The sequence below is a fragment of the Brassica oleracea genome, chromosome C4 (assembly GCF_000695525.1).
Source record: "Brassica oleracea var. oleracea cultivar TO1000 chromosome C4, BOL, whole genome shotgun sequence".
Taxonomy (NCBI): Eukaryota; Viridiplantae; Streptophyta; class Magnoliopsida; order Brassicales; family Brassicaceae; genus Brassica; species Brassica oleracea.
This window is the reverse complement of record NC_027751.1, coordinates 13,032,506-13,051,235: the sequence shown is the minus strand read 5'-3', so window position 1 is coordinate 13,051,235 and position 18,730 is coordinate 13,032,506. Positions and strand designations below refer to the sequence as shown.

Sequence of the window (18,730 nt, the reverse complement as noted above, 5' to 3'; positions counted from 1 at the left end):
TTAGCGTTGTCCCGAGATCAATTTTGCTTGTGTGTATTTGCTTGGCTTGGCTTAGTTTTGCTTGTGTGTATCGTGACTGTTGGTATGTGTCATTGGCTATTTGACTTGGAACATGACTAATGATTCTGTCTATTTTTGGTAGGTGAAACAGAGAAGACTTGTGACACAAGAAGCCAAGACATAAAGCTTCTGTAGACATAAGTTTGTATCTCGTGACATAAAGCTTCGAAACAGAGAAGATATGTATCTTGTGATAGTTTGTATCTCGTGACATAAAGTTTGTATCCCGTGAGTAGAAACAACAACAACACGAGAGATAGCAAGAGAAAATGCAAAGATTTCTTTATAATTTGTTCTACAATCTCACTTTGTTGCACAATCTCACTTCCTGAGTAGAAACAACAACAATCTCACTTCTTATTTTTCTCCAAAGCTTTAAGATTTTTATTCATCACACCTTTCTTCACATTTGTTTCTTAACATTTTCTAAATGGCATCTTCTTCTTCTAATAATTTCGAGGAAATAGATGAAAGATTCGACCAAATTTTCGATCAACAATTCGAAAATCTTCTCATTCATAATGATGATCTGCAAGAAGCATCAAAGTCAAAAAAGAAAAGAGTCTACATTAAAAGACAACGAGAACAAGGACACTTGCAGTTATGGAATGATTATTTTAGTGAAGATGCAACATACCCTTCTCACATGTTTGGACGCCGTTTTCGAATGAACAAGCCCTTGTTCATGCGTATTGTTGATCGACTCTCCGCTGAAATCCCATACTTTCAACAAAGAAGATATGCTACTGGAAGGTTCGATCACTCTCCGTTATAAAAGGCAACGACAACACTTCGTATGATGGCATATGGTTTCCTAGCTGATGCAGTCGACGAATACCTCTGACTTGGTGAGACCACCGCGCTTTTATGCTTAGAACATTTTGTTCAAGGAATCATAATTTTTTTGGAGATGAGTATCTAAGAAGACCCACACCAGAAGATCTTCAACGACTACTCGATATTGGAGAGATACGAGGATTTCCCAGAATGATAGGAAGCATCGATTGTATGCATTGGGAGTGGAAGAATTGTCCGACCGCATGGAAAGGTCAATATACACGTGGATCAGGAAAACCAACAATTGTTTTTGAGGCTGTAGCTTCACAAGATCTTTGGATATGGCATGCATTTTTTGGACCTCCAGGTACATTAAACGATATCAATATTCTTGATCGATCACTAGTTTTTGATGATATATTACAAGGTCGAGCTCCAAAAGTGAATTACATTGTCAACGGACACGAGTACCATTTGGCTTACTATCTCACAAATGGTATTTATCCCAAAAGGGGCTACTTTTATCCAATCTATTCCACTTCCACAAGGTCCGAAAGAATCCTTATTCGCTACACATCAAGAAGCTGCACATAAAGATGTCGAGCGGGCTTTTGGGATCTTGCAAGCTCGTTTTGCCATAGTAAAAATTCCAGCTCTTTTGTGGGATAAAATAAAAATTGGAAAGATAATGAGAGCATGTATCATTATGCATAATATGATAGTAGAAGACGAGCGAGATGGGTAATCTCAGTTTGATGTATCAGTTTTTGCACAACCGGAATCAAACCGAAGTTCACAAGTGGATTTCGTATTTTCATCAGATATGCCTTCAAATCTCGAGAATATGATGAGCATTTGGAATCAAGTCCGTGATAACAAAATACATCAACAATTGAAATCTGATTTGGTTGAGAATATGTGGCAAAAATTTGGAACAAATCAAGATTTCAACTAATCGGTTTTTTCTCGTTTACGATTAGTATATGCATTCTCAATATGTTGATAGTCCCCCGGAGGGGTTCTTATTGATGGACATGCTCTTACTAATCAGATTTTCTATTTACTTAGAACTCAACGGTGTGATTTAACAGGGCAATGTTATTTAAAAGATATAATTTAGCCTTAGAGCATGATTAATGGGGGGTTCTTAGGGTGTGATTCTTAGCGGAACATAAGAAACCGTCTCTTAACTATTAACTAAAAAAGGTAAGAACCGGCTGTTAAATAAGATATTTAATCATGCTCTTAGGCCAGCAAACGTTGTAGCTTATTCCTTTTGCGATGTGGATGTAATGTGTATGTAAGCATGAACAAACCAGACGTTTGTTGTGAAAATTACATATACCCGTCAAGGTTTCCTTTATTAATGTTGCCAAATTACTACCCTCCCACTGGAAGCTTGATTGAAGGTAACTAAAAAAAAAAAAAAACTTAAAACATAGGAAAAGAGTAGTAGCTGTAGCTTATTCCAGAGCTTGTAGAATAGGGAAGCAAATCTAAGTGGGAACAAAGGTTTGCTGAACTTGCTAGGATAACACACGTGGGCGATTGCGGCTCGTCTCTTCGGCTCCAAAGTTAAGTGGTATTGGTGGGGATCAACGTACTTCCATTATGTTTGGAGTCTCATCACCGGAATGCGTGCAGAAGCGTGTGGTTCCTTAGATTGGAGATCAAGCTGAGGAGGGTTGCTGCTACTTTCACCCCTGAGACAATGATGGTCACGTTGGTCATTTTTGTTTAACCGGGTTACAATGTATTTGTACCTCACGTAGCCTACCTCTGACTGAGTTTTAGGAACAAATATCATCACTGATTGCAGACACTGTGAAGGTCCGATGTCTGGGAGTGAAATTATAAGGCGTTATCCGAATTTGGAAAAGGTACTGCTGCCCATCAAGATCCACAAGGCAGCTTGAAAGCTCATACCCTCCACTGCCATTAACCTGCCGCAGTTGTAAAAGTTTTTAAATGACAATAACTATAAACAGGTGAGAAGCAAGAGATTAAATAAGTGTAATTATGGAAGTTAACCTCCTCAAAAGCGACTGTGGTTACATTTTTTTTGTCCTCTTGGACTCAAAGACAACAAACGTATTACTTTTCATGGCCATTGTCAACAGGCAACTCAAAGTGATACATGAGGAGTTTACGTTTACGTCCAAGTCTTATTTAAACTTGGATATGGTTATAGGTATGATTATGTAAGACTCTTTGTTACCTTAAAACCCCGGTGATCTTGGGTGATACACATTTGTTGCGGTATAGTGCAGTCCATGATTTGTCCAACTTCCTGCTGCAAACCCGTGCAAGAAACGTACGACCAACCATTCTGTTGTAGCACACTTCCAAGCTTTAAAAAGGAAGTTAGTTTTCTGGGTCTTTACAGAGTCAATGGAGAAAAAGTAGCTGGGACAAGTTTTTTTTTTTAAGTTAAGAAATGATAGAAAATAGAGTTTTGGAAACCTGGTTGTTTGACTTGGTTAGGTACGTGTGGAGGCCTGCTACTGAAACATGTACGTGGGAAAGCCTTGGTTGGTGAAGAAGCGATGTACAAATGTTGGGAAAGCTACGTCTTGTCTCAAACATATAGTTATAGCTAATATTGATTGGACAATAGACAGCAGAAGCGATGTACAAATGAAACGCAGTTGGGTATCTAAGCGTGGGTTAAAAAGTAGAATAATATGGTGATGGCCCGTTTGCATAACACTTTACACAGACCTATTGGTGAAAGCTTCGATGGCAAGGATGTTGGTGTCCAAATAAAATTTGGTCACCGGTGTGGAGTTCAGATAGAGATTACCTAACATGACCGAGTGTGCGTTAGTGAGTGAGATTTACACATAGCTAGTAATATATTTGCATAGAAAAGGTTGACCATCTGTAAATGCACAATGTGAAATATAGGTGACCGTACCTCCAAAAACTTTGGGATTTGGAAAACGAAAGGGCTATCCGTTCTCTTTTACATATTATTGCGACGTCCAACTTCGAAACCACCAACTTTCACAATGGCACCTGCTCGTAAAGCTTCATGGTATTCATTAGGACGTGCAGCTAGAATCCATGGATCAACAGAGAAATAAGTATAAACCATTTGGGTTTCAATGTTGACGATCCGGTTATGAATTAATGATTTGGTGTTAGGGTTATACGTTGTTACCTTTTCATCAAAGTGATACCCATGAATTGTATGCTCTTCTTGACGCTAGGTGAATCCTAGAATCGGAGAAAACGACCAAAAATCTCCTGAGAAGAGCGGCCAAGTCAAAGATCCTAAATCTGGTGTACGTAACAACAACTGGAGCAGAGATAACATCACCGACAGACACGTCATCTTCGAATAGATGGCTACTAATTTCAACGGGGAGATTGTCAGAATGAGGATATGATTCAGATCAGAAACACCAAAAGAAAAACTCAGATTCGGACAAGAACTAACGTACAAATTCAATAGCGGCATCGATAACCTTAGATTGCTTGGTAGGGCGTGAAGATGATGAAGACTGTTCAGGAGATGAAGAAGAACAGAAAGCTTGGAAGCTGAAGAGCTACTTCTTGTCTCAACCATATCTCACGAAATCTAAAATATTAAAGAGACTTTATAATGTAAACGTGGGCCCACAAGCGTATTGGTGTTGCTGATGCGGACATGCTTAGGAGAGAGCAAAAGCTCTCCTATTATAATAGCCATGTTCATTTTATCATCGCCGCAGGACGCAGCGGCAGCGTCAGATAATTAAGCCTTTCATCATGGCATCGTACAACACCGGTACAACACCGGTGACGCATCAATGACTTGTTTTCCCGACGCTGCGGCAGTTAGCAACGAACTAAACGACGCGGAAAATTTCAGCGTCACTGCGTCTCATTTTTTAATGTCTCCGGCAGTCGATGGGCGATTGCTTTTACCTTCGATTCTGTTTTTTTTGTCTCTGTTGCCTTATATTTTTGAACGCTGCCGCTGGAACTGGCGATAATAAAACGAACATGGCTAATATCGATTACTATGTAATAATCTGCGCCATCCGCAAATGAGGTGATTATTTGAAACTATATATTATATATTTGTTAAAATTATACATTACATATGCATATATTAAAAGGAAAGTTATTTTTCTTAAACACACCACAATTCTTCCATTGTTTTTTACCATCAATTATATTTAATATACGATTGATAGTAGATGAAATTTGAGATTAACGCTCCAATATAATTTTTTTTCCTAATTTGATATATCTAAAAAAAAAATACAGGTTTGAGTTAATAAAAAAGGGCTGAAACATTTGCATGGTAGCGTACCTAATGGACATGAGTTAGACAAGTTTTAAGGCAAACATTTACTAATTATTATCCCTAAATTAGTGGTACATTAGACATATACAATTTCCTCAAAACAAACTCGATTCAAATATAGGGGCCACATATGTATAAAACCGTAAATCGCTGTAATAAATCGATGACTATAATTAAGAAATTTGCATATCTATCTATTTTTTATTCACCCATTGACATAGCAAAATAATACATGGAAAGAACAATTAATAAGATGAATATTTTCGACATTAGCTTGGACACCACAAACACGAAAGTCAATCATTCCGAAAATATTTGATTGACTCAGATTTCATTAATCTTTTGAATTGGAGCATTCAATATTTGACACCGAGATTTACTCCATTAAGAAAATATAGATTAATCAAGATCCAATGACAACGTTTTTTTCCGATTCATTCAAATTTATCATGGATTATATATTTTATTTTCCAGTAGTATCTTCATATTGTATCTAAGTATTTATAATCAGAATAAAAATAAGATTATATTGCTGATGTGATCGAGTATACACAACTATTATGCTAACATATTACTAATAATAACTAACTAATATACAACAACACATAAACAAATCGCACAACATTCTACTTGTTTCTGGTTTATTCAGCATAGTATATTATATAACATAAATTTGAAAAATTATATAATATAATGGCCAGTGACATAATATTATCTCGAGTTGACATTTTATACAATAGTATTGTGACATGGATGTATAAAAAGTTTCAATATCCTAAATTTAGTGAACATGTTCATGAAATGAGACTTTTTTTTTATGGCAAGATTCTTAAAATAAATACTTAGAATAAATACTTAGAATCAAGATGCAAAAAATAAAACATATACTATATGTTTTTGGCAATGATATGACATGTAATTAGTTTAGGCCAAAGAGAATTATTTAAAAAAGGCTGTGAGGTGGAATGTGGTGTTGCCATCTAAGAAATAACAAAGTTGTGAATTACACATGAGATAAAAATTTATTTATAAAAATTTTCCTCGAACAATAAGAAGGGGATACTAATATCCAAAAGCAATTAAATCGTACAATTAAAATTTATTGTGTTAAAACATTTTCAACCATTCAAAATATGATAGGTGGGGAATTTTATGTACAATCGATTTTGTAGGAAGAGGCGATTCTGACGTTTTCTATATTCTCTCTCACTTTTTAATTTTCTATTAATTTGTTTTTGGCAAGAAACATGGTCAGATATCATCACTGACAGTGCCCTTAGAGCAACATTAACCAGGTCTCTTGGATATTAGATAGGTGTCTTAACATAATTAGGATGTAAAAAAAAAAGAAAAATTGTAATTTACAGAAGGAACGTCTCCTAAACAAGCGTCAGAAGAACCGTGTCTTAGAGAACACGTGTTGTAATTCTGTCGCTCCCAAAAAAAAAACCGTGAAGAATCTTTTGTTTCTCTATCTCTCCCTCTCTTTGTCGCTCCCGATGAAGAAAATAGCATGCAGCCGACTGGAATCGAAAGGTAAAACTTTGTTGTTTTGTTTTTGTGTTTGAATCCTTCAATTATGTGTTTGAATCCTTCACCCAGATTCTTATAAGCTAGGAGAGATGATGATTTGAATCTGTGTTGTTCTGTTTTGGATTGAATCTGTGCAATCTCTGTAGTTATCGAATGCATTGGTTTCATGATACAAGTTTGGTTCTTTATAGAAATCCTAGCCTCCCCAGATTGAAAAATTGAGTCTTTTTTAATAGACCACTTAGTATTGCTAGTTAGGCATTTACAAGTTAGGCAGTTGATTTTAAGGATATTATATGTTTCTTTGGTTGATAAAGAGAGTATTGTACAGATGTTGTGTTATTGTTTCGATCGATGAAGATGGAGAGAGTTGCGGAAACTTACAAGGATAAATTTGTGGTGAGGACAAGTGAGCATGGAGAAGAAGTTTTACTCCTGCTGAATGTCAGCTCTCAAGCTTTTTGTTCAGAGAGTATGAGTAATGATGTGTTGGTGTTTTGGCAGGATGATCTCTTTTTGTTCAGAGAGTTTATGAGTAATGATGTGTTGGTATTTTGGCAGGATACTAGAGTCTCATCTTCACTGAAACTTCCATGGTAATTTGATCTTGTGGAACTTACTCCTTTTAGCTGACTTACTTCAACAAACAAAGCTGATCAATGTGATGCAAATTTAGGTACACTATGAAGAAAGGATCTGGGAGTTTCAGAGAGCATATAAGATTGCCTTTTGGTGGAATCCTTGGATGTCGTTTTCGTAGACACTGGCTCGTTACAGAAGGTAGAATCAGTTTGTATATGTGAAAGACTTTGCTTCTGTTTTCGTTGTTTCTTTCGTCTGATTAATAATTTCACCATCTTACTGCAATTCAAGCAAATGATGAGTGGAGCATTGAATGGATCAGTCAATTAAATGAACTTACAAAGATTCTAAAAGCAGCAGATGGAGACTGGTAAGTAGTCTGCTACTCAGCTCATAGACTCGCTCAAGAACTTGAGGACACCCAGATTCTTATAAGCTAGGAGAGATGATGATTTGTATTCTGCTACTTCCTCCAAAGCTATCACGTATAGCTTTTATACCTGAGCATTTGTATTCTGCTACTAAAAACATTGTGATCTCAATAGACATTGTCATTTATAAATTTTTTTTTTTAAGAAACCCTTTTGAGTTCTTGCACTGGAGCATTCAAACTAACTGTCTCTTAACAAAAGTTCTTAATTTAACTTTAATAGTTAAATATTCATTAAGAGATTCTAGTAGGATCTATGGTTAATCATGCTCTTAAAGCATTTCTAATAGTAGAAATTTAGGAGTATCTCAACAATTTAGGAAGGAAAAAAAATACAAAAGAATAGGAGAGAGATTGTCAAAAGTATCTATGCAGACATATTTTGACTTACACTTTAGATATTACCTTTATATGTGCTAATTTGTAATCGGTTCTGATTTCTTTTAAAAAAAACAAATTTTAATTAGATGTTTATACTTTATTAAAATACTAATAATTTTGGATCTAGATACATGTATATAGATCTGAACCACTAACCTTCGTGTAGGAGGTACAACATATTACTAGATCTTAACCCATGTGTCTCCGCCTATTTTTTTATTTATATTAAAATATTTTGGTTTATATAACAAAACGTTAAAATAATTTGTATATAATATATTCTCCAATTTTACAATACTTATGCTTATGTGGTTTATTTGACGTTACTATAAAACATTTTTGATATTAAATCATTAATTTTAACTTATTTGTATGAATTCAAATACTATGATAATATATATCAATACATATAGTAAAATGGGTTGTGAATTATCTACATATATTGGTGATGATTGGTTCGACTGTGAATTTAAAAATTTAGATGTAGATAATTAGCTGTAGATAAATCAGTTGTAGCTGTAAAGTCGTTACTGTAGATTTTTTCTGCAGAGACTTTTGCTGTAGTTAAATTTGTCGTAGTTGTTAGTTGTAGGCTGTAGATATTTTAAAATAAAATATATGAAATATGTGTTGTATATATAAAATTATTATTTTATATCAATTAAAATAATTTATATTAATATTTTTTAATAAATTATCAAAATTTATTGTAATTTAAAATGTGATATGTAAATAATATTTATATTATTTAAATATCTTAATAATTTAAAAACACTCAAATTCAAAATTAAAATATTTATAAAAGTTTTTATTATGATTATACAATTTATTTGATATTATAGATATTTTATTTTTTCATTTACAGATTCTACAGCCTATAAAAAGAAGATGTAGGGTTTTTGCCTAAAATACATAAGAAAAAATTTGGCTTTATTTTTTTTGCTGTAGCTTTAAAAATAAAGTTAAAGTATGATTGATAAAACTAAATAAAAACTTGATGTAGACTTTAACTTTTAAAAGTAAAGCTACAACATGATTGGTAAAATTTAGTGATTTAAAAATAAATAAAGCTAAAGTAGGGAGATAAAGCCCAACCAATCCACCTCGTTGTGTTGATTTTCATTTCATATTGTAAGTTCGGTTTACTCTACAATTAATAATTGGTTTGGTTTAAAACATATTGGTTTGTGAATATGTATGTTTTATACTGTACATGGTTTCAATTTTATTAGATTTAAACCAAACTAGACCTTGATCTACACATCTATACTATTTTGTTTTATATTATTCATGATATTTATACTATTAACATTTAAATGTTTAGATGATTCATAGATATTTATTTTAGGATATGATGATAGGCTACAAAGCTACTCCTCTGTCATAGACATTACACCACAAACCACTTCCATATGAAAGGTAAGTCAATTACAGATTTTGAATCCAAATATGAGTTCAATCCGTCAGTGTGAAATCTTTCTTCTAATTAGGCTAAACTTCTAATTCCTGTAAAAGTACTACATCTTTATATGCTCGTTTGTACTGAAGATAACTCTTTATCCCTCAAAACAACACAGTATCCTAAAATACTCGATTAAATATTAAAAGACTCTAAAACACACGTTTTAACTCGTAACAAGACCATATCTACAAGGTTAGAAATCATTTAAAAACACTGTTTATCCCGAATTTATTTGGTAGACTAGCCAACTTAATTACTGTTATGCACATCAAGCTGTCTAAGAGATGTCAGTGAACAGTTAAGAGTGCAAAACAAACAAAAGCTCCGTAGAGACCATCTTTTAACTTCGGTCTCTTAACTGGAGTTCTTAGCATCTGCTAAGATACGGTTCTTAGCTTTTCTTAAATTTTAACTAAGAAAAGCTAAGAACCGTTTCTTAAACAACAGATATAAGAACCGTCTCTTAGCAAAAAAGTGTAAAAAGAAAATATATCAAATCATGAGTTAAGAACCGCAGCTAAGTGACCAGGGTTAATCACGCCCATAACTGATTCGCTGATTAAAGTCAGCAGACATTCACAATCTATCTATACTAATAAAAAAGACCTTTTGAGGCTACATAGAGCGTCCACATCAGCGAAAAAACTTCTCCAGACAGATGTCACGTGATATTATTATTAAAAAAATATAAAATAAATAATAAGTAAATATACAATATAAAGAAAAATAAATAATAAGTAAATATAAGATATAAGAAATAGAAACATTACATTAAACATGTAACGTAATATTATCATTTGATATAAAAGCAAACAAATTAGAATAAGTAAATATACAACATAAAGAAATAAAAATTAAGTAAATATACAATATAAGAAATAGATAAACTAAATTTAACATCTATCTAAAAATGTATAGAAAAATAAATAATAAGTAAATATACAATATAAGAAATAGAAATAGATTATTAAACATTTATCGTAATATTATAATAAGTAAATATCTAATATAAGAAAAAATAAATAAAAAGTAAATATATAATATAAGAAATATAAAATTAAATTAAACATCTACCTGAAAATTTATGATAAAATAAATAATAATTAAATATACAATATAAGAGATAAAAAATTACATTATTTATAACATTAGAATAAGTAAATATAAAATATAAGAAAATTAAATAGTAGGTAAATATAAAATATAAGATTAAAAACTACATTAAACATATATCTTAAAATGTATAATAAAAATAATAAGTAAATATACAATATAAGAAATAAAAATAATACGTTAAACATCTATCGTAATAATACAATTTGATATAAAAGAAAAACAATTATTTATTTTGTTATAATCTATTTCTATTTTTATATTGTATATTTAGTTATTATTTATTTTTCTATACATTTTCAAATAGATGTTTAACTTAGTTTATCTATTTTTTATATTGTATATTTACTTATTTTTTATATCTTTATATTGTATATTTACTTATTCTAATTTGTTTGCTTTTATATCAAATGATAATATTACGTTACATATTTAATGTAATATTTCTATTTCTTATATTGTATATTACTTATTATTTATTTTTCTTTATATTGTATATTTAGTTATTATTTATTTTATATTTTTTTTAATACTAATGCCATAAGGCATCTTTCTGGAGAAGTTTTTTCGCTGATGTGGACGCTCTATAGAGTCTCAAAAAGTCCATTTTATTAGTATAAACGTAATATTATAGTAAGTAAATATCCAATATAAGAAAAAATAAATAATAAGTAAATATACAATATAAAAAATATAAAATAAAATTAAAAATCTACCTGAAAAGTTTATGATAAAATAAATAATAAGTAAATTTACAATATAAGAAATAAAAATATTACATTAATTATAACATTAGAATAAGTAAATATAAAATATAAGAAAATTAAATAATAGGTAAATATAAAATATAAGAATTAGAAAAACTACATTAAACATATATCTGAAAATATATAATAAAAATAATAAGTAAATATACAATAGAAGAAATATAAATAATATGTTAAACATCTATCGTAATATTACAATTTGATATAAAAGAAAAAAAATAGAAAAAGTAAATATACAATTTTAGAAAAAATAATAATAAGTAAATATAAAATTTAAGAAAAAATAAATAATAAGTAAATATACAATATAATAAATGGAAAAACCCATTAAACATCTATTTGAAAATGTATAGTTTTACATTTTTATTATTTCTAAATATTTTTTTAAAGTAAATATACCATTGTATATCAAAGAGGCGTTTAATGTTGAGATGATTTGCTAAATTACATTTGTTTAATGTAAAAAAATGGGAATAAATCTGGAAGGTATACAAATTATATTATTAATGATCAATATTATCAATATTATCAACATTATAATTCGGTTTCAATGGTATCAACTATTCATCTGGTATCAAAGAGGCGTTTAATGTTGAAATGATTTGCTAAGAATGTAAAATTTATTATACTAATCAATGGTATCAGCAAAAAAAAACTTATTTCAAAAGATGACATGTGGCATTATACATTTTTAAATTAATATACAATATAAAAAATAGAAATAATACATTAAAAATTTATATAAAATGTATAATTTTACATTTTTTAAATTTAAATATATTTTTATACGAATATCCTAAGAAACACATTGATATAATACTCAATATCTTAGCAACATCGACCTCACACCGATTAAAGAAGACTTCAAATTAAGAAAACTCGTGCAAAAAACAATGGCTCCACCATCAACCATTGATTTTGTGATGGCTTTGCAACTTTTGAGTTTAGAACTTTATTGTATTTCTTTTCTTCAGGAGCTGGTGAAGCTCACTGCGCAAAAACACGAGAACAAGATAAGCATTCTTAATAATGTTAACGGCATATAAACCCGGGAAGGTTAACACTGTTGCTTGTGGCTCCGGGGTGTGGAAACCTGACTCTGTTAAAGGCCATATAAGGTGGAAACAACTCTAACAACTTTTAGCCTGATTCAGATTAAAGATATATACTCGAGTATACTGTTGTTTCAGAGCTTAACCCTTCAAACAGACTGGAAAATCAGAGCACTGTTTACAAACAAGGTATCCTAGATTACATTCAGTTCTACTATATATCTAGAATCACTGTGATATGTGGCTATTTACTATGGGAGAATCTTCGGCCCTGTCGCTTTTTACTATATAAGAATCACTGTGTGACAGGTTCACCACTTTTTGGCTATTTACAAATCACTTTTGTTTGGCCTATCTTTAGAAAGGTAAGTAAGCAAATCAAATCTAATGGAAGCTAATAGACTGTTTGCGTGTTTTGCTGATGAAAGCAGGTAACTAGCGGGCCCTAATACAACTTTATACAAATGTTGAAAGTCGATTAAAAACCAAAAGAAGTAAGGCTACAGACCTGGGTTTTACCCCTATGCAAAACTAGAAGGTGGCTAGCCTTCCAAAGAACATGAACAAAAAATATTAGACATTTGATTATGTTCCCCAGTTTTTTTGGGCGCATTACGTAGCAAAAGAAATTCATAGAACTGATTCTCAAACTTGCAGATCCATCTTTGCTTCTTTTACCAGGCCGTCACGGCAAGGATTTGTTGTAATTGGTATAACCAAAAAATGACACAAAGTGAAGATATATAAGTAGATTATATAAGTGCTCTAATTCTAATGTACAAATAGATCTAAGAATGATGGGTCTCTAGCTAATGTAATTTGGCAATCTTGGGATAAGTAATTAAAGTGGTTGCCGAACTGTATACTAATCTGTGTTTATGGTTGACTCCAACCATTGAACATGAAAGGAAGGTCTTAAACACCACAGAAGAAGTAAATCACAAGATTATACACCACAGAAGAAGTCAATCACAAGATTATACACCACAGAAGAAGTAAACATAAGAGTTGACTACAATGTAAGAAGAAAACTAAAGAAGTACTTTGTCAAAAAAGAAAAAAAAAAACTAAAGAAGAATTTGTAATGGGAAGATTAAAAAAGTATCTACGGGTTTTGTGTGTCCCTTCAGTTTGGTTTTCATTACTAAAATGGTATAATTATGGTGCACTTAGTAAAATACAAATAGAGAGACAGAACGATATACTTCAGTTCAAAATTAGTTACTCAAAGCTTAGCTGAAGTCTCAGTTACGTAATGTATATAACAAGATATATCTATATTATTATTATTATCTTATTATATAAAGTTGACTTGTGTGATGCGCACAACCCTCCACGTCAGCAAGGAGGAAGGGGCGTTTTTGGACACGTCAGCTTTCTCTATAAAGTTCTAAACTTTCGTTGATGAAAAATTGTTCCAACGAATGGGCCCAAAAAGACCATAACAAGTTGAATCTAATATTGCTGACCTTCTATAACATAAACATAGTCCATTTATAGCCCATGTCTCTTTCAATGACTTCGTCTTCTTCAATCCCGTCTTTTGCATCGCAGATGTTGTAACGCCTCTGTAACGTTCGTAATCCTCATTCAAACCTTTCATTAATTGTTTTCATTTGCTCCCTACGGCCATCTCCCCCACTACGTTCAATTTAGTGACTCCTTCTCCGCAGCTCTTAAACTCCCTAATTTTTGAGACTATAAATAAGTGATGGAGACGTAGTCAAGGTTCACTGCTTCACCCTGTTCATCATAATTCTCCTTACAGACATAGGTATGTCAACAAAGGTATACCATCGAAGATCAAAACAATAATCGGTATCAACTATAAGAATATGGATCTAAAGGCAAATCATAAGATTCTTTATAATAGAAACAATTATATATTCTAGGAGAGCTAGAGATTTGATATACCTTTGTTGCAGGTTTCTTGGCCGTGTCTGAGATCCAATCTACATGGCGGATTATGGAATACACGGCGGTGAGGAGTTTAAGAGGCTCTGTGGTGAGTTCATGTCGTCGTCTTTTACAAAGTTGAGGTTTATTGAATAGGGTTAACGAGTTATCCAAATCCGCTAAAGTAAGTCCCAACATCCTGAAATACAGAAAATTCATATTTTTCCTTCGCTTGATCTTCCCCGTCGCCGGATCTGAGATTCTCTCACGTAACAGTGGTCAGTACTCCTTTAAGCAATTGTCAATACTCCTCAACCATTTGGAATACGCTCGCCTTGAAGCTTCGCTTATCTCTGCCATCATCTTTTTGGACAGATTCTCTGCAATCCTTGCTTTGTTTGTCAATAGACAAAGCACCATAAGTTTCTCTGTTTACTGGCGTTGCAGTCGCCGATCTATTTTATTTGGAGAGAACTCAATCACCGTCTCCACCGCAGCACATTCAGGAGCTCAGCTTCGATCCTTGCTGAGATTGATCAATTAGTTAAGAACAGAATCTCATCCTTCAGAGAGACAAACATAGATTTCTCCAGCAGAGCCATGCAAATTTGGTTTTCAACAAACTGATTCTCGAATCAAAATCGAATCGTTTCTCTTGCCATCTCCATTACTCAATCCTCTATTTGGGCCTTCATTGAACTATCTTCAGCTTAATGGGCCTCCAGAAAATCAATTAAGGCTCCACTAATTGGGCATCTTTTAATCATCTCTTCATGACAAATTATACTCCTCTTCATGGGTTCAGTATGATTCTTATAATTGGCTTTATTTAGTTTTGTAACAATAACTCTTACAACCTTTTTATATATAATTCAACAGTGGTCGGTACTTTTCCCCTGGTGGTAGGGGGAAGAATCTGATTCAATCGGTAGTAAAGAGCCAATGCAGGTATAATTTTTTAATAAGTATATAGTATGTGCAGTTTTTATAAAAGTGATACATGTAAACTATGAAATATAATAAGAAAAATAAAGAAATATATACAACTTGGTTAATGATGTGGATGCTCTACGATTCATGAGATTCCTAAATTGCAGTTGCTAATGTAGTAATTATAATATAATGATACATGGGCCTGGTGGGAAGCCTCTTGGTTGTCATTTGCTTTTAATGAGATTTGAGTAGTAAGAACATTGAGTTGCTTGGAGAGGCATTGGTTGTTTAAATCTCATGATCTTTTTTTTTGTTTTGCCGTTTATGAGGTATGAATACTATCATTGCTGATTTGAATAACAAGTGGGCTATATATATGCTGAACCTGGTGGTTGGAATGGTAAACAATCATTTCAAGATCTCATAGACTATGCTTTCAACAAAACAATTTAATCCATCGTAACAGTAAATTAAATGGAATAATTTGGAAAAAAGAAGTCCAAGTCCTAATTTACAATATACACAACTCCATTTACAAACTAAAAAAAAAAAAATATGCAACACAATAATCATGGATTCAATATCATTTTAAAGACATAATATTTAACTAATACGTCAACAATGAAGCTTTTGACAGATTGCTACATCCATAGATTGTTACTGCTTTAAGCGGATGAAAGAATCTGTTATCTTCATTCAAACAAGATAATCACAAAACAAACACATGCATTTGCATGTTTTTCTTTTGAAACATAAACTTTACCATATGTTTTAAGGTCAACTTTATTTTGGTGCAACTATCATCTATTTATTATATTTTTATTGAATCGATCAATGAAAACTACTTATGCTATTCATCTTTGACCTAAGCAACTTCAAAACAAAGTAATACACTACAATCACTAACCACTATTAAATGAATCAATAATAGAAATTTGAATTCATTAAAGAATAAAACATACGAAGAGCTTCTCCTATGCTGCCACATCAGTAATTCAGAGGATGACACGTGTCCTAATGCCTAAAACTTTGCGTTTCACTAAATAACCAGCGATATTTATTGGGCTTAGTGAGATTGGTCTTCAGGCTTTACCCGAGTGACAGAACCCAATATTGGTCTACCGCGTCTGATCAAAATTTAGGGTTTTTCTAAAGATTTCTTTTCCGCCATTCGAGTGATGTGGTTGGTGAAGTCGACAAGCTTAATCCGTTCCGAGGGTTTCGATTGCGCCGGTTGAGATTCTTCTTCATCAGTGGAAACGCTTCCTCTTCTTTATAAATATGTGAGTTCCCATATGTGAATTTTATCAGTTCATTCCCCTAAATAAATCATTTTCTTTCCAATAATTACAGAGATTGGAATGGCAAAGGTCACAGAGGTGGCAGAGTTAGGCCATACGTACGGTCTCCGGTGCCTCGACTCAGATGGACGCCGGAGCTCCACCGGTGTTTCCTTAACGGTGTCGATATGCTTGGTGGCCAAAATAGTACGTTTCTTTTCTCTTTCAATCTTTCAAGAAAAATAAAACCTTTTGTTACTTTGTTTTATTCAAGTTTTTGAAGGAAAGCTTCACACTTTTTGCTATTTTCTTTTGTGCACTTGCTACTTTGTTTCATTTTTATATCTTTAAGTTTGAGTTTTTGGATCATTTTAAAATATATTGGATTTTGCTCATTCTTTATTTTCACCATCTTAAAGAATCACCCCTTAGCCAAGTGTTTTTGTGATAGTTCTTCAGTTCAAGCGCCAAAACGGATCGTGTTCTTTCTTCCTCTTCTCCTCTCAATTATTATGTACTTTGTGTTTTTAAAAGACTATTAAAGACTACTGATTACTTCTTTAATCTGCAGTTTGTGTATGTTGTTAATAACAAACTCTGTCCATGATTTTAGGTTAAATAAAGGGTTAAAGAGACTTAGAAGAGTTGGTTCTATATACTAGAAAATGTGTGTTTGCGTATTATGGCTCACACTTTTTGCTAATTTGTTTCATCCATATGTCTTCAAGTTTGGATTTGTTGGGGAATTCCTACAAAGTATGAACATTCTATCATTGTTTTTCTTCATTATCATAAAGAAATATCTTGGGCAAGTTGGTGAACTTTTGCTACTTTGTTTCATTCATACATATTAAATTTCGAAGATTTTTGGATATTTCTTAAAAAGATTGAAAATTTCTCATTATTTTCTGACATCATCCGTCAAGAATAGTTTTCATCAAGTCTCTGAACCAAGCTCACAAGTCACACTTTTGCTATTATGTTTCATGCTCTATAAACTATTAAAGTTACTCATTACCTTTTTCATGAATAGTCATCATAAAGAATCATCATAATCACCTTTTTAATCTTTTAATACTACTTTGTTTAGTTTAGTTCTACTGATTTTCAGAGCAGATTTTTGTTTGCTTTTTCCTTAAAGCAACGTCCAGAGCACACTTTTATTATGATCAGGAAACTCAAGCCGGCAAGAACTTTCTTAAAGTGTAAGAAACTCCAACCTCATCCTAATATTTCAACTTTCTTACAATTGTTGTTTTATTCCCTCTAGGCTAGGTGGGTCTTGGTCTGGCTCATATAGTCATATGTCTTCGTTTCCCCACCTCTGGTACGTAAATTTACTTTGGTACTGCAATCATGGATTCATCTTTCACTCATCCTCTGCGTGTCTATACCTGCAGACTGTTGAGTTCCTTAGAAAAGCCAAATTCAGTGAAATTGAGACAAGCAATGGATGGTGCTCCTTCTCCTGCTCTAATTGCTATCAAAAGCTACAACAGGGTTTCACATCTTTTACATGCTCAAGATGTAATGATGACAATGCTATTGGGGTGGTTAGCTTACGTAGGTAATGTATTCTCACAGTAATTGCAGAGATTGTTTCCTCATCCAATGCGTATTGTCTCAACCTAAGCTTTACTAACATCTTTTAACAATGTCATTGTAAAGGATCGTCTACAGTATTGTCATCATTACATCTTTAACATATAGTATGAGCTTAGATAAATAAAGCAAACGTGTCAAACGAAAATATTGTATAAACGTTTCACCACCTTCAAATATTAACCTTCCCAACTCTTCACTATTTGGACTTAAATTGGAGAATCACTATCTCAAAGACCTATTATGTTGTTTAATCACACATCTGAGTGTTTACATGGCTTCTACCTATAAAACAAAACTGAATCCAAAACACACCACCTATATTCCAAATCAATAACAAGAACCAAACTATGTACAGGAATCTAAGCATAATAAGAAACTAGATTAAGACCCGCGCCTTGCGCGGGATAAACATTATATATATAAATTATTTTATGTATTATATGTTCTTACATATTATGAAATAATAAATATATATTGAATAATTAAAAGTCAGTAACTATTACATATATAATTAAATTGGTGCGAACGTATAAATCAATTTTATTAATCCAAACATTTTTTT

The 18,730-nt window shown here is 32.2% G+C and overlaps 1 protein-coding gene and 2 long non-coding RNA genes across 9 annotated transcripts; 2 read left to right on the top strand and 1 right to left on the bottom strand.

Moving 5' to 3' along the window:
* The first annotated feature begins 6,426 nt into the window (after positions 1-6,426).
* Positions 6,427-7,840, top strand: LOC106340356. 6 transcript variants are annotated; one of them, XR_001269370.1, is made up of 5 exons: positions 6,427-6,670; positions 6,999-7,139; positions 7,229-7,263; positions 7,344-7,447; positions 7,541-7,840. XR_001269370.1 is itself a non-coding variant. In XM_013779238.1 (5 exons), exons 1-5 carry the CDS (start codon positions 6,634-6,636, stop codon positions 7,621-7,623), a joined length of 372 nt encoding a protein of 123 aa, XP_013634692.1. In that variant the 5' UTR covers positions 6,431-6,633; the 3' UTR covers positions 7,624-7,840. The 6 variants fall into 6 exon arrangements, 4 of the variants coding, with proteins under 4 accessions (XP_013634692.1, XP_013634690.1, XP_013634691.1 ...); XM_013779238.1 differs by having other exon boundaries at positions 6,431-6,670; positions 6,999-7,111; XM_013779237.1 differs by having other exon boundaries at positions 6,442-6,670; positions 6,999-7,066; positions 7,172-7,263.
* A 5,963-nt stretch (positions 7,841-13,803) lies between these two features.
* Positions 13,804-14,562, bottom strand: LOC106340634. The gene is made up of 3 exons (XR_001269468.1): positions 14,369-14,562; positions 13,924-14,215; positions 13,804-13,834 (listed from the first exon to the last, which is right to left on the bottom strand). It is a non-coding gene; the product is annotated as an uncharacterized LOC106340634 (long non-coding RNA).
* A 1,832-nt stretch (positions 14,563-16,394) lies between these two features.
* LOC106340560 lies at positions 16,395-18,294 on the top strand. Of its 2 annotated transcripts, XR_001269441.1 has the most exons (5): positions 16,395-16,566; positions 16,637-16,770; positions 17,177-17,768; positions 17,834-17,890; positions 17,964-18,294. It is a non-coding gene; the product is annotated as an uncharacterized LOC106340560 (long non-coding RNA). The 2 variants fall into 2 exon arrangements; XR_001269440.1 differs by having other exon boundaries at positions 16,637-17,768.
* Positions 18,295-18,730: the final 436 nt, after the last annotated feature.

Coding starts and splice junctions, on each gene's coding strand:
- LOC106340356 (XM_013779236.1), top strand. CDS start 6,634: ATGAAGAAAATAGCATGCAGCCGACTGGAATCGAAAG. Junction 7,264..7,343: donor TCTTCACTGAAACTTCCATG/GTAATTTGATCT, acceptor ATGCAAATTTAG/GTACACTATGAAGAAAGGAT. Junction 7,448..7,540: donor ACACTGGCTCGTTACAGAAG/GTAGAATCAGTT, acceptor CTGCAATTCAAG/CAAATGATGAGTGGAGCATT.